Below are 19,083 nucleotides of genomic sequence, written 5' to 3' on the forward strand. Positions count from 1 at the left end.
TACAGGTATAGGACTGTACAGCAGGTCACTTCATCACTCTGGACCACAGCTTCCTCAATCGCAAAATAGAGGGTGGAGATGAGCTATTAAAGTCTAAAATCCTGGTTGGGAAACCTCTGCAATTGTTCAAGCATGAGATTGGAAGGACAAAATAACAGAATGGTTACAAAAGGAATAGGAAGACAGGCACAGAAAAAAAACCTTAAGACAAAAACCTTAAACAGAACATATATTAAGAAATACAGCTATATCCGTGCATTAATTGTCCTGAAAACAGAAACATGAAATTCAGAAGACTACCTGTAGACGATCAACATGAACTTTGACTCCTCCAACTATTCCTTTTTTAAAGGCTGCCAACATATCTAATATGGGGTTGAATCGGCTACCTCTAAAAAATATAAACAAACAAAAGATGCATTATTAATAACAAGAAATAAAAAATATAATACTAAGTATCCTTCACATATGTAAGTCTCTCTGCCACATTCTGACAGAGACATAAAAACAGTAGAAGGCCCTGCTTCCAAAGGGTTCACAGTGTTAAAGGGGATGAGACAGGTGCACCTCACTTCTTTCATCAACCTACCGTATATTGTCTTCCCGGATGAGGACAAGGAAAAGTGGACGTCCGTGCATTTTCCAGTATTGCTTAATGAACTGTAGGGCATTCTATCAAAACAAAAGAATGAGGCAGAATGTAATGGCATTATATCTGAGCTGATCAGGATGTTTAACCATTTGTGGCAAAGAGCCAACAAAACTCTGATATATCAAGACAATTCATGGTCAAACTCTGGATAATATAGACTACTAGGAGTAGAAATGAATATATTATTGTTTGCTAAGTTTGAAACTTCACTGATTTTAAGTTGAAACTTTACTGACTTTAAATTTTGTTCTTAAAAGTAATCAGATCACATGTATTTTAAGTCTGCTTCTTTTTTGGTGGCCTAAAGAATACAGTTTAAGAATAGTTCCAGGAAAAAAAAAAAAAAAGAATAGTTCCAGGAGAGAAAAAAAAAAGAGAGAGAGATACAAACCAAGAAACATTAACTACAGAGAACAAACTGATGGTTACCAGAGGGGTGATGGGTGGGAGGATGAAATGGGTGATAAGCATTAAGGAGTGCATTCGTTGTGAGGGTGATAAGCATTAAGGAGTGCATTCGTTGTGATGAGCACCAGGTGATGCACAGAACTGTTAAACATCTGAAACTAATATAACATTGTATGTTAACTATACTGGAATTAAAATAAATACTTGAAAAAAAAATGGTCCCAGGGAGGAAAAACCAAACCAGGACTGTCATCTGGAAGATTAATCCTCATTCCACATTACTATGCATGTATTATAGGAGGTAGAAGAAACTAGACTGAATCTCTACAGACCATCAGAAATGTGGAGAGAGTTTTTTCACTCAACTTCTATTATCATCACGTCATCAGCATATCAAAGGCTTACATAACACTTCATCATATGTCAGGTACTATCCTGAGTGTTTTATATACATTAACTCATTTAATTCTCAGAATATTTCTATTATTATTCAGTTATACAGACAGGAAAAGAGAGACCCAAGAAGTTAAGTAACTGGCCCAAGATCACACAGCTGGTAAATAAACAGTAGAGCTAAGATCTTAACAAACGTCTAGTGTCTCCAGATTTCATGCTCTAAACCAGGACTCTAAGCTTCTCTACTCTGCAAATAGGAAAGGGAGTGGAGATTTTAACTGACTAGGTGTTATGAGTTAGCTGGGGTTTTACTTGACATTCTTCATAAATAAAATTATTTTGCTAACTCAATTTTTGTTCAAAAAGAGATAAACTACTGCTGTCGTATGAACATGGTTTTCAAATGGTCTCCCCCCTGCTTTATAAACTGTATCTTTTCATTCCATTTGTAGAATGGTCTATCAAGCAAAGTCATACAACTTTATATAAGACATACTCCATCTATTATCCTAATGCTGCAAGCAATTTAACTCTTTCCCCATAGCCATACAGATATTGTTTTACTTTCATGTTTTACACTGTGTTAACCCAGTGTCACAGACACCCAGGAGCACTCAATTTAATAACATATGATAAAATCAGTAGAAATACAGTCATCCAATTTCAATGAAAAGGGGTTTTGAAACTACCTTTATGTCATCTATCAGCAGTAAAACATCTTGAGACATGTAGAAATCACTTAGGTCAAAGATGATAGGGTAACAAACCACAGTCTTTCCTAGAATGCGATAAATCTGTAAGAGACAATTAAAAAAATAATACAAAACAGGACCAAAGGCAAAGGAACAGTAGCTTAAGTTCTAAAAAAGTTAAAATTGATCAAGAAATTTTAAAGTTTCTTGATTGGAACAGTAATATCACCTCTACTGTGATAGAAAAAGCCTCTGTTTAAATAAATGTCATAATCAGGTACCTTACAATGTTCAGAAATAATATAGCAGTAAGATGCTTATTCTCTCTTCCAAGACTTCTGTGATATTACACAAAACAGTAAGATTTCCTTGTAGAAAATAATAATTCAGATAACCAGCCCAAGTATATAATGAAATGTGAGAATGGATGCATAGCAGGTCAAACATCATTTCATTCTGTGGTATTATAATCTGAACATTGCTCCACAAGGAAATTTTATGAGCACCTTTGATGTACCGAGGCAGCCAATGGGCCTATCTGGCCTTCCGGAGAGTCCTAATTTTTCATTGATACCCAGGTGGAAATAAGCCTGTAAGACATAAATTTATAAATCAGTCAGGCAGGAAGAATCTATGCTTTCTTTTTTGGTCCTTTTACTCCCCCTGACTAAAGCCCTGCTAATTTCTGAATTTTCCTGAGGAAAAGTGGCCAGGGAAACCTTACTCAATAGACTTGTAAATAAGCTAGCCAATGATGTCAACTTAGATTTGGGGGTACCGAGAGATTTGAGAGCAAATCTTTGCAGATCTGCTTAACAATATTCTAAAATTTGACATTGTTCTTGTGCTGTCAAATGTACAACTTGCATGGCTCTGCCAATTCATAAAAGAACACAAAGAGGCAAATGCTTCCTGTGTGATTAAAAAAAAAAAAAAAAAGGCTAAAGTTTTAAAATTCAGGACCTCACATCTCCTACCAGATTCCCACCTTCAAGTATTTCCCACCAAAATGGAAATGTCTGTATTGATTCTTCTGGTTATATGAATTTTATGAAAAATTTAAGCCACGTGCTCCAAGTGAATGATCCTGTTTACTCTCATAATCTCATAGGTAACACTCTTGCATTTTGGTATATACTGAAGGAAGGATAATTTATTGTGTAAGCCCTAAAAAACACCTGAAGTGTAGATAGGGTTACAGATTTTTTAAAGATATTTTATTTATTTATTCATGAGAGACACAGATAGAGAGAGAGGCAAGACATAGGCAGAGGGTCCATGCAGGGAGCCTGATGTGGGACCCGATCCTGGGACTCGGGGATCATGCCCTGAGCTGAAGGCAAATGCTCAACCGCTGAGCCACCCAGGCATCCCAGGGTTACAGATTTTTAAAAGTATATAGACGAATATATACCCATTTACACACATATATCAATATGTGCATATATTTCCATAAACAGATTTATAAACTATATATGCCTTTTTGGTGTCTTAGTTGTTAAAACTTAGTACTGTGGTGTTCCAGTTTCAAGATGGTAAACTGAGTCTATGCATGTACTCTACATTTCAATAGTGAAATGAATAAATATAAAGACCCCCCAAAATATGTGTAGCAGTCACTACTGGAAAATAGAAAAGGGTGCCACAGTGGAGCAGAAACTTCTAGAATTTCTACAAAGTAAAAACAGATGGACTTGGAATGAATTAGAAGGTAATCAGCACCAGAGCTGAGCACTTAATCCAATAAGATGCCTCCTTACTCTATTTTTTTTAAAAGATTTTATTTAATTATTCATGAGAGACGCAGAGAGAGAGGCAGAGACATAGGCAGAGGGAGAAGCAGGCCCCACGGAGGGAACCTGAGGCGGGACTCGATCCCGGGTCTCCAGGAGCACATCCCCAGCTGAAGGTGGCGCTAAACCGCTGAGCCACCTGGGCTGTCCTCCTTACCCTATTTGATACCTCTCCCTTGATGATGGTAGTTTCCAACTTTTTGTTATTTCTAATCCAAGTCAATAAACATCTATGGACAGTGTACTATTATTTCTGCAGAATAATTTCCTAGACTTGCTGGATTACAGAAAATATGTTTTCTTTGAAACATAATGACAGGGTGGTCACCCTGTAGAAACAGTGGATTAATTTATATTGGCATTTACACTGAATAGGCCTTTTTTGTTACTCTCTTGGGTCAAAATGATAGTTCTTAGTTTTAAATTGCTGTATTCAAATATTTTATGAACATTTTCCCATATATTTAATGGCTACTTGTATGTTCTATACATTTTTTCCATTGTTCCTCTTTCTATTGGATGTTTTTCATTCTTTTTGATTTGTAAGAGATCTTGGTATATTAAGAATATTACCCTTTGTATAAATATTTTACCCAGTTTGCTCATCTTCAATATTATTATGAAATGTGAGAATGACTGCATAGTAGGTCAAACATCATTTCAGCATGTGATATTTTAATCTAAACATTTTTCTACTAGGGAATTTCACAAGCACCTCTGATGTGCCAGGTTGTTTATCCCATCTTCAGCTGTATTTAGTTAAACTTGTCAATCATTTCCTTAATGGCTTTTTTAGCACTGGCATTATTCTAAGAATGGACTTTCACTCCAAACAGTTGTAAACTGCTCTTCTATTTTTCTTCTAGTGACTTTTTTATATTATTTAAAAAAAAATTTAAATCTTTAATCTGTCTGGAATTCATTTTTCTATTTGACAAGAGGTAGAAATCTGTTTTCCTAAATGGAAAATCACACCAACTGTCTCTACATAATCTACTGATTACGATTTGAACTGACTTCAAATATCAACCTCACTGTACACAAAATTAATGTCATCATCACCAGAGGTATCTGTTCATTCTGCTACGGTGTACACTCCCTGTCAAAATTAGCTCTGTCTCTTTCTCATTCTGTATTGCTATGTTCCTAGAGAATAACATCCCTTCAGTTGGTTGGCACTGTGCCTGGCATATAGCTGTTGCTCAGGAAATACCTGAAGGATGAATGAAGGAGCAACTGGATGTCCTTCTGAGCTAACTGTGCTGTGAATACTGACTGGAATAATGATTCTGGTTTTAGACAAAGTCAGTTGGCCAGAAAAAGTACCCTATAAGCATTAGGATTTATAGCTACACTAAAACTATCGCATACTACACTAGATAGAGCCCCTTTTCTCTCAAATATTTTCAAATTTTCAGAAATAAATGTATGTCTAAAACTATTTGATTTCTTCTCTTAGACAAGTGATTAATCAACCATGTGCAAGTTAAAATGTACTGATCTAGGTTTCCTTTAAATACTAGTCTATTACAGTGAAAGAAATATCCTTAACTTTCTGAACCTAGATACAGCAGGTCTATGACAATTATGTAGACAGATTTGGAGTGCTTCCTAAATTCCAGGGTACAGACAGTACACATGCACACTATTTAATCCACTGAATGGTATATAGTAATGGCTAAACCACCCCAAAGTACAGAAGTACTACATTCTAGATCACATTATATTCACCTCCCCCACGAGTCAAGTCTCACCATAGTCCCCACATCATGAAACATTAGCTACACACAGTATAAGCCCTGCTCTCAGCTGTCTGCTCTCATATTCTCTTAAGTGGGCTGAAGGAGGGTACAGCTCCTCAGAACAGAGAGATTAGTCATTGGCATAAAAATACATATTTTTATAAAAATATAAAAAGATTAAGTATAGTAAAGTATTAAAAGATAAGAGAATACTTTTACTTTTAAAAGGTGGGCTTATTACTGAGTAAATATATAGAACTGTTGAATCACTGTATTGTATACCTGAAAGTAATATAACACTGTATGTTAACTACACAAGGACTAAAAATTTTTTAAATATGGGTTTATAAGAAGCAATATACTAGGCAGTATATCTTAGAGGATGAATCCCAAACAGCAAATAGCTTGGAACACAGAGAATCTTCTATCTTATCTTAACACATGCTTAGAGAAGTTGGACTCTTGGCTCCAAATCTCATTTTACCCATACCACATACTCAAACTCTAAACCATTTGTTTACACCATCTTTAAAACAACAAAACATAAAATAAGTCAGGTCCTGTTAGAAGTCTTCCCCTCACTCTTTCAATTTATTTATTTATTTGGGGGGGGGCGGGGGGATAGAGAGTGGTGCATGTGTATCATTCTGTGCAGGGCAGAGGGGGGAGGGAGGAAAAGAGGGAGGAGGAGGGAGAGGGATAGAGGGAGAGAAAAAGGGAGGAGGAGGAATCTTAAGCAGGCATCCAGTGCAGAGCCTGATGCAAGACATGATCTCAAGAGTTGGATGCTTAACCAACTGAGCCACCCAGGTACCCAAGTCTTCACCTTACTCTTAAAGGAATGCTTCCTATCACCTCCATGGCACCTTGTATAAACATCTATTATAGCACTAATCAAGGTGGATTGTAATTAAATATTTTTCCTGTCAAACCAGTAGACTCAGAATTCACTGAGAACAGGGACAGAGCACAGAGCCATTTTATCTGAGTGCCCCACAAAAAATTCTGTACATAGCAGGTATTCACTAATGAATGAATGAATGAAATGTCACATTTAAGTCATCTGGAGCCATGCTGGTCTTTTAAATCTTGACTGCATGTTATCTGGTGGAGTACAGATTTACCTAACATAAAAAAAAGTTGCAATATAAATTAGGCCTGAAAAAAACAAAGTCAGGTTTATTTGCACTGAACACATGTTTATCAAAGAATAATAATCTTTGTTACTATTCTCTGGAGCTTTCAGTGAAGGACCATAAAAAGTATACCAGTAAAAACAGCCAGTAATAATAAATGCAGTGTTAGAGCCTTAGATTTTCTTCACTCTCATGCTGCCTCCTCTCCTTGCCTTGTGAATCCTCAGTTTCCTCTCCTCTTCTGCCACAAAACCCATTTACATCTTCGTGTGATTTCAAAATGTTACCTACTCTAGGGATCCTTGTATTTTTAGCCTTATCTCTAAGCAGAGGGGAAGAGAGCTCTAAATTTGTTAGAGGGAGTTTAAAAGCTCTCAAAGAGCTGGTACTCTGGGTGATCTGACACCCAGATCTGGGTTCGTTGCCAATGGAGAGAGTCTAGGCCAATGAGCAGTGACACTGTGAAGCCCTGCTTTCTCCTGTGCAATGTGCACCTCATGTCTCTAAGCTTTTTTTTTTTTAATTTTATTTATTTATTCATGAGAGACAGAGAGAGAGAGAGAGAGAGAGGGAAAGGGGAGAGAGAGAGAGAGAGAGAGAGATGAGAACAGAGACACAGGCAGAGGGAGAAGCAGGTTCCATGCTGGGAGCCCAACGTGGGACTTGATCCTGGATCCCCAGGAGCAGGCTCTGGGCTGAAGGTGACACTAATCCACTGAGCCACCTGGGCTGCCCCTGTCTCTAAGCTTTTATTCCTTCTTATAGCATCAAGGCTTTGATCACAAACATTTTTATCAGCTGAATTGAGCTAATCTTGATCATTTGAGAGAGAAAACATTTATATCAAACACTTCAGAGTTTGTTCCTGTATTATTTTTTATCAATTACTAAGTAGAAGTGGTGGTTTATAAATAACTAGTGGAACTAGTTATTTATAGTCTATAGTGGAAGTCCACAATTTCCTGTCCCTAATGGGCAGGGATATTCCTAAACAGGCATTTCTGAATCCATCTGCAGAGTAGTACAGGCAAAAGGCCTCAAAAGTCACCTTTTAATCCAATTCAAAGAAGTATGTAACTTCATCAAAGATAAACTCAGATGTTACTTTATAATTACTTTGACACCTAGCAAACCAAAAGGGTGGGAATTACTTCAGACTCCAAATAGTAAGGCAAAAGAAAAAGAGAAGTAGTTATTACCAATAAATATTTAGATGAGAAGGTTTCCTTAATAGGTAATGTAAGTGAAAATTATCAAATCCAATGTAAAGGTTAATTTTATACACAAGGTACTAAAATTAAGGTTAATTTGTTATTTAAGTGCTCAGTCTAGGTGAATAATAGACTTTAGAAGAATCAATAAGACCCATGAATATAATGTATACACACACAATGCAGGGTTTTTTTTAGTAGCACTGCCTGATAAGGCAGGTTTTTCAGCTTAATTAGAATGACTTTTCGATTAATGACCTATCTCAGAATCGGATTTTAACTGTGCTACCTGACTGTAAATTAAGCTAATCATCATGCTCTAGCACCTCCATAAAGTTGACAATAAAGAAGCAGAATCACTTACTTTCACCAGCTCCTGCTGAGCCCAAATCTGAATGGGTTCTACCTGTTGAGGAGTTTGAGTCTGAATACCATACGTGTTGAGGAAAACCTGAAGGCTAAAGAACACAGGGAAAAAGCAAGAGACATTTTTAGGCAATGCATGTAGAGTGTGGAGAATGGTGGAGGAGGGGAGGGAGCTAGCTTGCTGATCGTTTTAATTTATTAACATGAGCAATATACCATCTGCATTGGGATCCAGAGCCTTCTTGAGTTCTTCACAAGGCATCAGGTGGGAGCTCTAGGGGCTGGCAGATAGAATAAGCACTGTTTTGGGGAATTCCTAGTATCTGTTGCACTAACTTCTCAAAAATACAGCCCAGGCAACACTGGCACAGGTCATAGGATTGAATATTCACATCAATTAAAACAAAATTATTTTCAGATATGAAAAGAGAGTTGTTCTGGCACTTAAAGTAACATTACTGACATCCTTGAAACTCTGTTAAGGACTCTGTGAAATTCATCTCTGCCACTATACTCAATATTGCAACATAAAGTAGTAGACCCTCCACCCTTCCTCCCAAAGGAACACACTATCCATCTGGATCTCATACCGTTGGCTTTCTGCTACAAGTGCTACGTGAACTACGAGATCATTTTCCAGTGGACCCTGTAAGATAAAATGGGGAGGGGGGGAACATTTAAAAAGATCTGGTCATCATCAGCTACAATGAGAATCAAGGATGATATTAACCATCTCTAAGCAGTTCATTAAAATGATGGACATCTACTGGCTCCATGCAGTCACCTCTCTTTCCTTGCTCTCCACTGCCTACTAATCAATTTGATAGTGTAGACAGAGTAATGGAATACCAAGGAACAGAAAGCCATAAATCTCACCCCTACCAGAGGGGCTACCCTGTTAGGCCTATTTTGAATGATTTGGGGACTGAGAGTCATTTTCCATCATTTAACTCTGAAGGAAGAGAAGGAACTAAAAAACTCAACTTATATATTCTCTGTAAAAAAAATGATTGTGAGTGAAAATTATTTTTTTTGACAACCACATATTAGGCTATTCCCTTTCTTGCTAGCCAATTTTCCTTTGGCACCATATACATCAAAATAGCTTTATTCTTTTTTTTTTTTTTTTTTTAAATAGCTTTATTCTAATATATAGTTCCTATAGTAGAGAATGAACTACCCAGCTGACTATGTAATTAACACTGTGTTCATGAAATACAAGCTGTTGGGCTTAACAGTGCTAATCAAAGATACTGTTGGATATTTGCTATTCTTCTTGTGTGTGTGTGGAAAAGATTCACTATAGCATATATTATACATTGTTAAAATGGATCCAATTTTGAGCCGGTATTAATTAGCAGAGAACATTAAGAAGCATCAATAAATTACAGTACTAGGAAGCTCTGAAAAATACTGATCAAATATAATTTCTTTATAGTAATGAATACAACATTCCCAATAGTATGCTATAAAATGTCTGATTTACCATCAGTCAGTTCCCCTCTATGGTATTCAATATGTCACTAGAATTTATGTATGATGGAAAGCAAGAAACACCAGAATACATGTATCAGCAGTAAATATCATACAATCAAAAGGATGGTTCCCAGAATCATCATGAAAATGCCATTTCAGGCAGACTTCCATGTGATTTAAATGAATATATAAGAGAAAATATGATATAACAACCCAACAAAAATAAATACACATTAAAAATACCATAAATTCTATTTTTATTTGATAAAGACCTTAAAAGTTAATGTTACTCAGAAGTGAGAAAAAATTAATTATTCAGAGTTTCATCAAGATTTCTAACACCAAATGAACAGATTAAGGCTATTTCTGTCAGATGAAGTCTAGTATTTACTTCATCAAAAGAAGTAACCTTAGAGTGGGCAAGTTATCCACTATCCAAAATCTTCAGGATAATTAGCAATTCTTAAGTAAAAAGCAAGTGAATATATATACAAGAACAAAGATGATAATTTCAATGACAATAAGGCAGCTTACAGATCCTAGGTGGCAAAGTGGTATCTTCTTTTTGAATCACAGACCTGTTTAAGATAATGTTGTTTCCATTTGTATGACAGAGTACTCAGATCTAAGATGCCCACAACACATGTTGAATCATAAGTATTTGGTTAGGGAACTATTAGATGGCTGAAGAATTCTTTGATTGTAAAAACTCAGAATTTCAGAAAGTTCCAATTCACAAACCTTCATGATGGTTATAGGCCCTCACCACAGCCCAAGTGGGACCCTGCACTCTATTTCTACCTCAGAAAGAATTCGGTATGCGTAGTCTCACCCTAGTCATTCCCTTTCTCTGTCAAAGTTGGAACCATCTTTTCTCTATTTTCAGAATTTTCTTCAAAGCACCAACATTTTGTCTTTGAAATCTCTCTGAAAACTTCCTAATAGTAATTAATGTCTTCTATTTTTGAATTGTATTGCCCTTAATATTACTGTAATATTTTCTTTTAGGTTCATAAACTATGCACACATGTATATATGCATATACATACTCAAGGCCTGTATGGTACTGGTGCTCTCCATTTCACATGTATTTATGTACTCATTCATTTGACCAACAGTTATGACATTCTAATACATAAACCCCATGGTAGACCCTGGTGTTACAAGATAAATACAACCTAGTGTCCCTTTGTGAGGAGCTTAGAGTGTCCTGGGAAAGATGGATAGCAGATAAGCTTTCAAATATGTTTGGAATGTTTTTCCTTTCCAATTGTATTGTGAATGCCTTCTTGTTATGCAGGTTTCAACCTTATCCTGTTCCTCAAAAAGGTCTTCTCTCTCTACCACAGCCAGCCCCTATAATTTTACCTTATTTTGTCTACTTCATAGTACTTACCAGCTCCAGAAATTATATTGCATTATTATGTAAGTGTTCAATGTTATTCATTCCTACTAGAAAGTAATTCCCTGAAGACAGGAACCTTGATCTATCTTGTTTATTGCTATGTCCCCATTGCCTAGAAGAGTACCTGAGCATATAGCTGGTGTCTACTGTTTGATGAATGACCGCTCAAGCAAGCTTCTCAATTTTGTGTTTATCTGTAGAATGGGAACGATGATATCTAGGCTGCCTACCACACAGGGGGAGAATCAAACAAAAGAGGGCATGTAATATATTCACAAACTGATCTGTTAAACACATGATATGTACCGTATTTGTTCTGTCATTCTCTATGTCAGTTTACCTTGCTGACATTGGTAAATTGAAATAATAAATAGGATTATGAGGATAATACAGAGCACATATAAGCATTTAACACAGTGTCTGACATATCGTCTTAAGCATTCAAAAAACAGTAGCTTTCTTATCAACTCCAGAAATGCAATCACAATTCCAAATTATTGTAATATGCTTCCTTAATATTCTGCTTCATACTTGGCTCTGCCCATCTTCTGTAGTTTATTGTCAGGTTAATTTTCTTATGTCAGTGATTTATACAAAAGAAGTGGTCAAAAAAATACTTCTTGAATGAAGAAAAGGGAGGAAAGATAGGTGAGTAAACATATATTTATGTAATGTTTAGAATATCACTTCTATACTCTAAAAGTAGTGCTTCTAAATAAAGGTCCAACTTCCAGAAGATCTTTACGATGCCACTGCTACCTATGGTTCCCTGTTTACCTCCCATCTGTTTGCCTAAGAGTACTCCACTAAACACAGTTCATTCTTGTCCATCTCAAGTTTCTGCCTACTGTCCTTCTACATTTGAACTGCTCCTTTGTTCCTATTTATCCAGATCCTGACCCACTCTTTCAATACAGTCTCCTCCATAAACTCCGCAAACATCAGGGTGTCCAGATACCTTCTGTAACCTATCAGCAAGAGCAGGTAATGTTTGTATGAGTCACTTGACAATACTCTTATTGTCTCATTGAAAGGCTTTTTGTATGCTTATGAGTAGTCTATATAAGAACAGAGAGAATCCCTTGAGGGGCTCCCCATGCTCACTTTTTTATCTAGTTTGTGTACAGCACCTTATATTAAAAGAAAGACGGTTCATTTGGTGGTCTGTATGATGAATTTTTTTTTAAAGTATTGCTGTTTATATTTATTAACAATACATAAATCATCTCTTGAATATACACGAGTATTTGCAAATATAAATAGGATATTTTCAACAAAGGGAAATAATTATACCTTGTAGCACACATATTTATATAAACTATCAAGGAATGTACACAGGTCATTTTAATCACATGACTGAGGACCAATAACCTGTGGTTAGAAATATTCTTATTTAAAAGTTTCATTTTTACAAATGAATCAAGACGTTTAAAAAATGTTTTTACTGTGATAAAAATCCCAAAACACAAAATTTAGCATCTTAACCATGCTTAAGTGTACAGTAGAAAAAGAATTTTTATAGTATAATTGCCCATAAGATAGGTACTACCTGTATATACAGTGTAACTCTTTCTAAAAATTTTAAACTATGGTAATTAAAACACTGCATGTACATCTGTCTAGAGTCTAGTTTTTAAATTACCCAAATCAGGTCAAAGCAGCAAAGCTAAGAAATTTGCAGCTGGGAGCTATAAATAAAACAGTGTAATACAACTTTCAAAGGGTATACAGAGAAACTTTAACGTGAATATGCTCTAATGGTTTCCTTCTCCCTGTTCTTTTTTTCAATAGATAATTAATTCATATGGTTCAAAATTTCAAAATTATTAAAGTTTTCAGTGAAGTGTCTCTCCTTACCTGTGGTCCCTATTACATAGTTCCCCACTGTCTACCAACCAGGTAATTGCTAGGATTATTTATACCCATTTCCAGAATTTCCTTTTACTAGAAAAGCAAACAAGAATTTACATTCTTATTTTCTCACAGTTTTAGATAAAAGGCAGCATACTATCAGCTACTTTTTCCACTAAATAATTATATATGATGCTTTTCATATATTTGCATATAGAACACATCCTCATTTTTGTTATAACTGCTTAGTATTCCCTTTTATGCATATACCTTCTTAATGTTATCTTTACACATCTTTTATCATTTAAAGCTAGTCAACCTTTTGCATCAAATCCCTGGAAAGGGTTATAGTTACACAGTGGAATCAGTAAACATCAGGTTTTAATTTTGTTTCTAAGAGTGGAACAGGCACTAAACCTAAATCATTCTGAGGCATTTCTATCACTGGATTATTTGGGTCACTAGAAGACTGTTATTAGAAAAGATCAATAGGACTGGATTTTGGGAGGGAGCAGTAAGAAGAGTTTGAATATTTTCTAGAAGAAGGCACATTTATAGGAATACCTCATTTTATCTCACTTCACTTTACTGCATTTTGCAGATAATTAAGCTTTTTACAAACTGAAGGTTTGTGGCAACCCTACGTCAAACAAGTCTATCAGCACTATTATTTCAACAGTATTTGCTTACTTCATGTCTCTGTGTCACATTTTGGTAATTCTCACAATATTTTATACTTTTTCATTATTATTATAGCTGTTATGGTGATCTGTGATCAATGATCTTTGATTTTATGATTGTGATTGTCTTAGGGTACCACAAACAGTGTCCATAAAAGACAGCAAACTTAACTGATAAATGCTGTGTGTGTTCTCATTGTTCCACTTGACCAGCCCATCTCTTTCCCCCTCCTCAGGCTTCCTATTTCCTAAGACACAACAATGTTGAAATTAAGCCTATTAATAACCCTACAATGGCCTCTAAGTGTGCAAGTGAAAAGAAGTCTCATGTTTCTCATTTTATACCAAAAGCTAGAAATGATTAAGTTTTGTGAGGAAGGCTTATCAAAAACTGAGACAGGTTGAGAGCCTGGGCCTCAGTGGGCCTCTTGCACCAGTTAGTCAAGTTGTGAAAGCAAAGGAAAAGTTCTTGAAGGAAATAAAAGTGCTATGCCAGTGAACACAAAAATGACCTGAAAGGGAAACAGCCTTATTGCTGATAATGAAAAAAGATTTAGTGGTCCGGATACATCAAACCAGTCACAACATTCATTAAGCCAAAACTTAACAGAGCAAGGCCCTAACTCTCGTCAATTCTATGAAGGCACAGAGAGATGAGGAAGCTGCAGAAGAAAAGTCTAAAGCTACCAGAGGCTGGTTCATAGGTTTAAGGGAAGAAGCCATCTTTAATACATCAAAGTGCAAAGTGAACAGCAAGTGATGTAAAAGCTGTAACTAGTTTTCTAGAAGACCTAGCTAAGATAATTAATAAAGGTGACTACAACAACAACAACAACAACAACAACAACAAAAAACAGATTTTCAATGTAGATGAAACAGCCTTCTATTGGAAGATAATGCCATCTAGGACTTTCAAAGCTAAAAAGTCAATGCCTGGCTTCAAAGATCAAAGGATCTGTTAGAGGCTAATATAGCTGGTGACTTTAAATTGAAGCCTATGTTCATTTACCATTCTGAAAAATCTTAGGGTCCTTAAGAATTATACTAAATCTACTTTACCTGTGCTCTATAAATGGAACAACAAAAGCTGGATGACAGCCCATCTGTTTACAACATACTTTACTGAATATTTTAAGCCCACTGTTGAGATCTACTGTACAGAAAAAAGGATTCCTTTCAAAATATAACTGCTCACTGACTGTGCACCTGGTCATCATCCAAGATCTCTGATGGAGATATACAATGAGATTAATATGTTCATACCTCCTAACACAATATCCATTCTGCAGCCCATGGATCAAAGAGTAATTTTGACTTTCAAGTCTTACTATTTAAGGCAGCCCTGGTGGCCTAGCGGTTTAGTGCTGCCTTCAGCCCAGGGTGTGATCCTGGAGTCCTGGGATCGAGTCCCACGTCGGGCTCCCTGCATGATCGAGTCCCACGTTGGGCCTGCTTCTCCCTCTGCCTGTGTCTCTGCCTCTGTGTGTGTGTGTGTGTGTGTGTGTCTCATGAATAAACAAAATTAAAAAAAAAAAGTCTTCCTATTTAAAAAAAATACACTTCATAAGGCTATATATGCCATAGATAGTGATTCCTCTGATGGGTCTGTGCAAAGTAAATTGAAAACCTTCTGGAAAAGATTCACCATTCTAGATGCCATCAAGAACATTCGTGATTCATGGGAAGAGGTCAAAATATCAACATTAACAGGAGTTTGGAAAAAGCTGATTCCAATCTTCACAGATAACTTGGAGGGTTCAAGACTTCAGTGGAGGAAGTATCTGCAGATGTGGTAAAACAGCAAGAGAACTAGAACTAGAAGTGGAGTCTAGAGATGTGACTGAATTGCTGTAATTTCATGACAAAACTTTAACGGATGAGGGCTTGCTTCTTATGGATAAACAAAAAATGTGGCTTTTTTGAGATGAAATCTACTCTTGGTTAAGATGTTGTGAAGATTATTGAAATGACAACAAGGAATTTAAAATATTACATAAACTTAACTGATAAAGCACCAGCAGGGTTTGAGAGGACTGATCCTAATTCTGAAGGAAGTTCTAATTGGTAAAATGTCACCAAATGGCATCATATGTTACAGAGAAATCATTTATGAAAAGAGTCAATCAATGTGGCAAGCTTCATTTTTGTCTTAGTTTAAGAAATTGCCACAGTCACCCCAACCTTCAGCAACCACCATCCTGACCAGACAGCAGTCATCAAGATAAAGGCAAGACCATCTTTCAGCAAAAAGAATATGATTCGGGGCAGCTCGGGTGGCTCAGCGGTTTAGTGCTGCCTTCGGCCCAGGGCCTGATCCTGGAGACCCGGGATCAAGTCTCATGTCAGGCTCCCCGCAGGGAGCCTGCTTCTCCCTCTGCCTGCCTCTCATGAATGAATGGATAAAATCTTAAAAAAAAAAAAAAAAAAAAAAAAAGAATATGACTCGCTTAAAATTCAGATACTGGTTATCTTTTTTTTTTTTTAGCAATAAAGTATTTTTTAATTAAGGTATGTTCATTGTTGCTTTAGACAGAATGCTATATTACACAACTGATAGACTATAGCATAGTATAAACATAACTTTTATATGCAGTGGGAAACCAAAACCTCATTTGACTTGCTTTATTGAGATACTTGGTTTATTGCAACGGTCTGAAGCCAAACCCATAATATCTACAAGGTATGACTACACAACTTATTCAATGGAAACAACAGAGTTTATTAGTAAGATTTACATTATCATTTTATTGATTATATTTGTTTTGCAGCCTAGTTTAGAATGTCAAAAAATTAATATATCTTGATAGTCTGCTATCAAGATGTATTATTTAAGCTCTATGTTATACAGTGTCACTAGAATTACCATATTTAAAGATCAGGAAACCAATATGGAGAAAGATGAAATAATTTGTCAAAGGTCATACATCTAGCCAGTGATAGAGCTTAAACCTGAATGTAGGTATGTCTAAGTCCAAAGTCACAAAGTCAATATGGAGCATGTCATAGGATGTATTTCACAGATTATATGCTGACTGCTGTTGTGGTTTCTATTAGTCAGGGTTCTGCAGAGAAGCAGAATTGATGGGATGTGTGTGCATGCGCGCGCATGTGTGTTGTGTATGTGTGTGTATGTGAGAATAAAGGGCAGAAAAAGATTTATTATAAAGAATTGGTTCAGGCAATTATGGTGTCTGGTAAGTTTCCAGATCCACAGGTTGAATCAGCAGGTGGAAGACCCAGGAGAATTGATGATATAGTTTATCTGAAAGCCAGGAAGCTCAATACCCAGTTCAAATCCACAGGCAGGAAAAAAAGCTGATGTCCAGTTTGAAGGCCATTAGGCCAGGAAAATCCTCAATCCTCTTACTCAGGGAAGAAATTAGGCCAGGAAAATCCTCAATCCTCTTACTCAGGGAAGAGTCAACCTCTCTGTTCTACTCAGACTTTCATGGATGAAGCCCATCCACATTAGGAAAGGCAATCTGAGTTCCTCAATCTACTGATTTAAATGTTAGTCTTATTCCCAAATGCCCTTACCCTCAGACCCAGAATATCTGATCAAATATTTGGTACTGTGTGTCTCAGTCAAGTTGACATAGAAAATTAAAAATCACATGGTTGCAGTAACATATTATGGGGAGCAGAGCAGTGAGCAAAAGCCCTTGTGACCCACCAACAGTCCACTCTTCATCCACTTCAGATCAGGATTTAAGAAAACTCAACCTTAAGGGTTGTCTACAAAATACCTATTTTCTATCTGCTTTTTGATAGAATGTAATTCTATCAAATGTGATAGAATTCTAAATGATAGAATGTATTCTATCAATTAAATTTAAAAATTACCTCTTCTAATAAATAATGTACACAAGTATATAGAGTTCATAATTCTTACTTTTGGAAAATTGTATTGAACCCTAGTCTATGTAGCTTTATTTTTAAAATGTCATACGCTGCATAAAATCTATTGGGGCTGGCTTGAATGGGTGGAAAGAAGGAAAGAAAAAAAGAAGCCAACAAATAAATGGGTCACACCTCATCCAAGGCTGGTCTCGCCTCAAGGGTAGTGCATTTGAAACATTCTATGCCTCTGCTTTTGGGGCCTTACAGAAACTCATTTATGCTCATTAGCCTTCATCAGTAGGTCCTGCCAACAGCCAGAATTTTTTCATTACACTCATTTTTCAGCAAAACCTCATTAGCTGAAGAAACCAAGCAGATGCTTTTTACATCTCAATTCCAACTGGAGACACTGCACCCGCAGTATTTTTCCTGTAAGAGCCAAGTAACAGGATACAGCAGTTTGAACACAGGCTCGTCCTGACTGGAACACATTGGCATCTTGTTCTGACATTTCCAACCAAGCCAAAGCAGCAACATGGAGAAAATTAATAGGGAAGCAGAGAAAAGGTAAGGAGAAATACCTGAGGAATGACAACATCAAGCAGGTTAAAGAGCTAAACTCATTCAAGAGTGGAGCCGGCCAGAGAGAAAATGGGCCTGTAGGATCCCTGTATTTATATGCCAAATTAATGATAATATAGCTTTCTACTTAAGAGCAAAACAAATGAATTTTTAAAAGTATTCCCAGACCTCAGACACATAGGTTCAAATACCGGAATGAATAAATCAGGCAATGTCTTTTGACAGCAGGCCTTTCAATGACTGCAATTATCTTGGAAGAGAATACTGATCATCACTTTGTCACAAGGAATTGATTTGTAAAACTGTTTTCACTCCTTTCTAAGCACTTGCTGTAACTAGATGTTTCTGTATTTTTATCTTAAAGAAATGACAGTGTTAAAGATCTTGCTACTTTTTGGCAACAACGCTAAAACGACTATATGGGCCCAGGTGGAGAAAGCCTGACTCATGGTGTTCATACAGCTTTAATCAAAACCAGAGGGAAGAACAAATTATGGGAAACTTATAGAAACAACATCAGGAAAGACTGGCAAAATGAGGTGAGACAGGGGAGGCAGAGGCAGAAAGAGGGAAGCATAGTTTCCAAAACTCTAATCATTTCTCTCTCAGGGATTTTGTCATTTCAAAGGGCTTCTGGACCTGGATTACCACCATGAAAGGCCTCTAAATGGTAGACAAAAGTAAACCACCTCTTTAGAATCATGGAAGAAAAAGAAGCAAACATAGCAAGCCAACTTTCTTTGGTTCTTCCCTTTTTACAGAATTTAAAAGGAAGGGGACGTGTTCATAGGTGCTGAATATCTTGGAGGCCAAACTAAAATCTGAAAAGAGATCACTGGATATATATCAATGA

At 36.4% G+C, this 19,083-nt stretch overlaps 1 protein-coding gene across 6 annotated transcripts in view; it reads right to left on the reverse strand.

Moving 5' to 3' along the window:
• PHKB (phosphorylase kinase regulatory subunit beta) overlaps positions 1-19,083 on the reverse strand; it is a 214,910-nt gene that overhangs the window by 38,256 nt on the left and 157,571 nt on the right. For all 6 annotated transcript variants that reach the window (XM_072827267.1, XM_072827266.1, XM_072827263.1 and 3 more), the window contains 6 exons: positions 8,987-9,042; positions 8,395-8,488; positions 2,655-2,738; positions 2,146-2,250; positions 590-672; positions 301-391 (listed from right to left, as the gene is read on the reverse strand). In XM_072827267.1, the coding sequence (XP_072683368.1) occupies positions 301-391; positions 590-672; positions 2,146-2,250; positions 2,655-2,738; positions 8,395-8,488; positions 8,987-9,042 (513 nt within the window). The remainder of the gene's footprint in view (positions 1-300; positions 392-589; positions 673-2,145; positions 2,251-2,654; positions 2,739-8,394; positions 8,489-8,986; positions 9,043-19,083) is intronic.

Source organism: Canis lupus, chromosome 5 (genome assembly GCF_048164855.1).
Source record: "Canis lupus baileyi chromosome 5, mCanLup2.hap1, whole genome shotgun sequence".
Classification (NCBI taxonomy): Eukaryota; Metazoa; Chordata; class Mammalia; order Carnivora; family Canidae; genus Canis; species Canis lupus.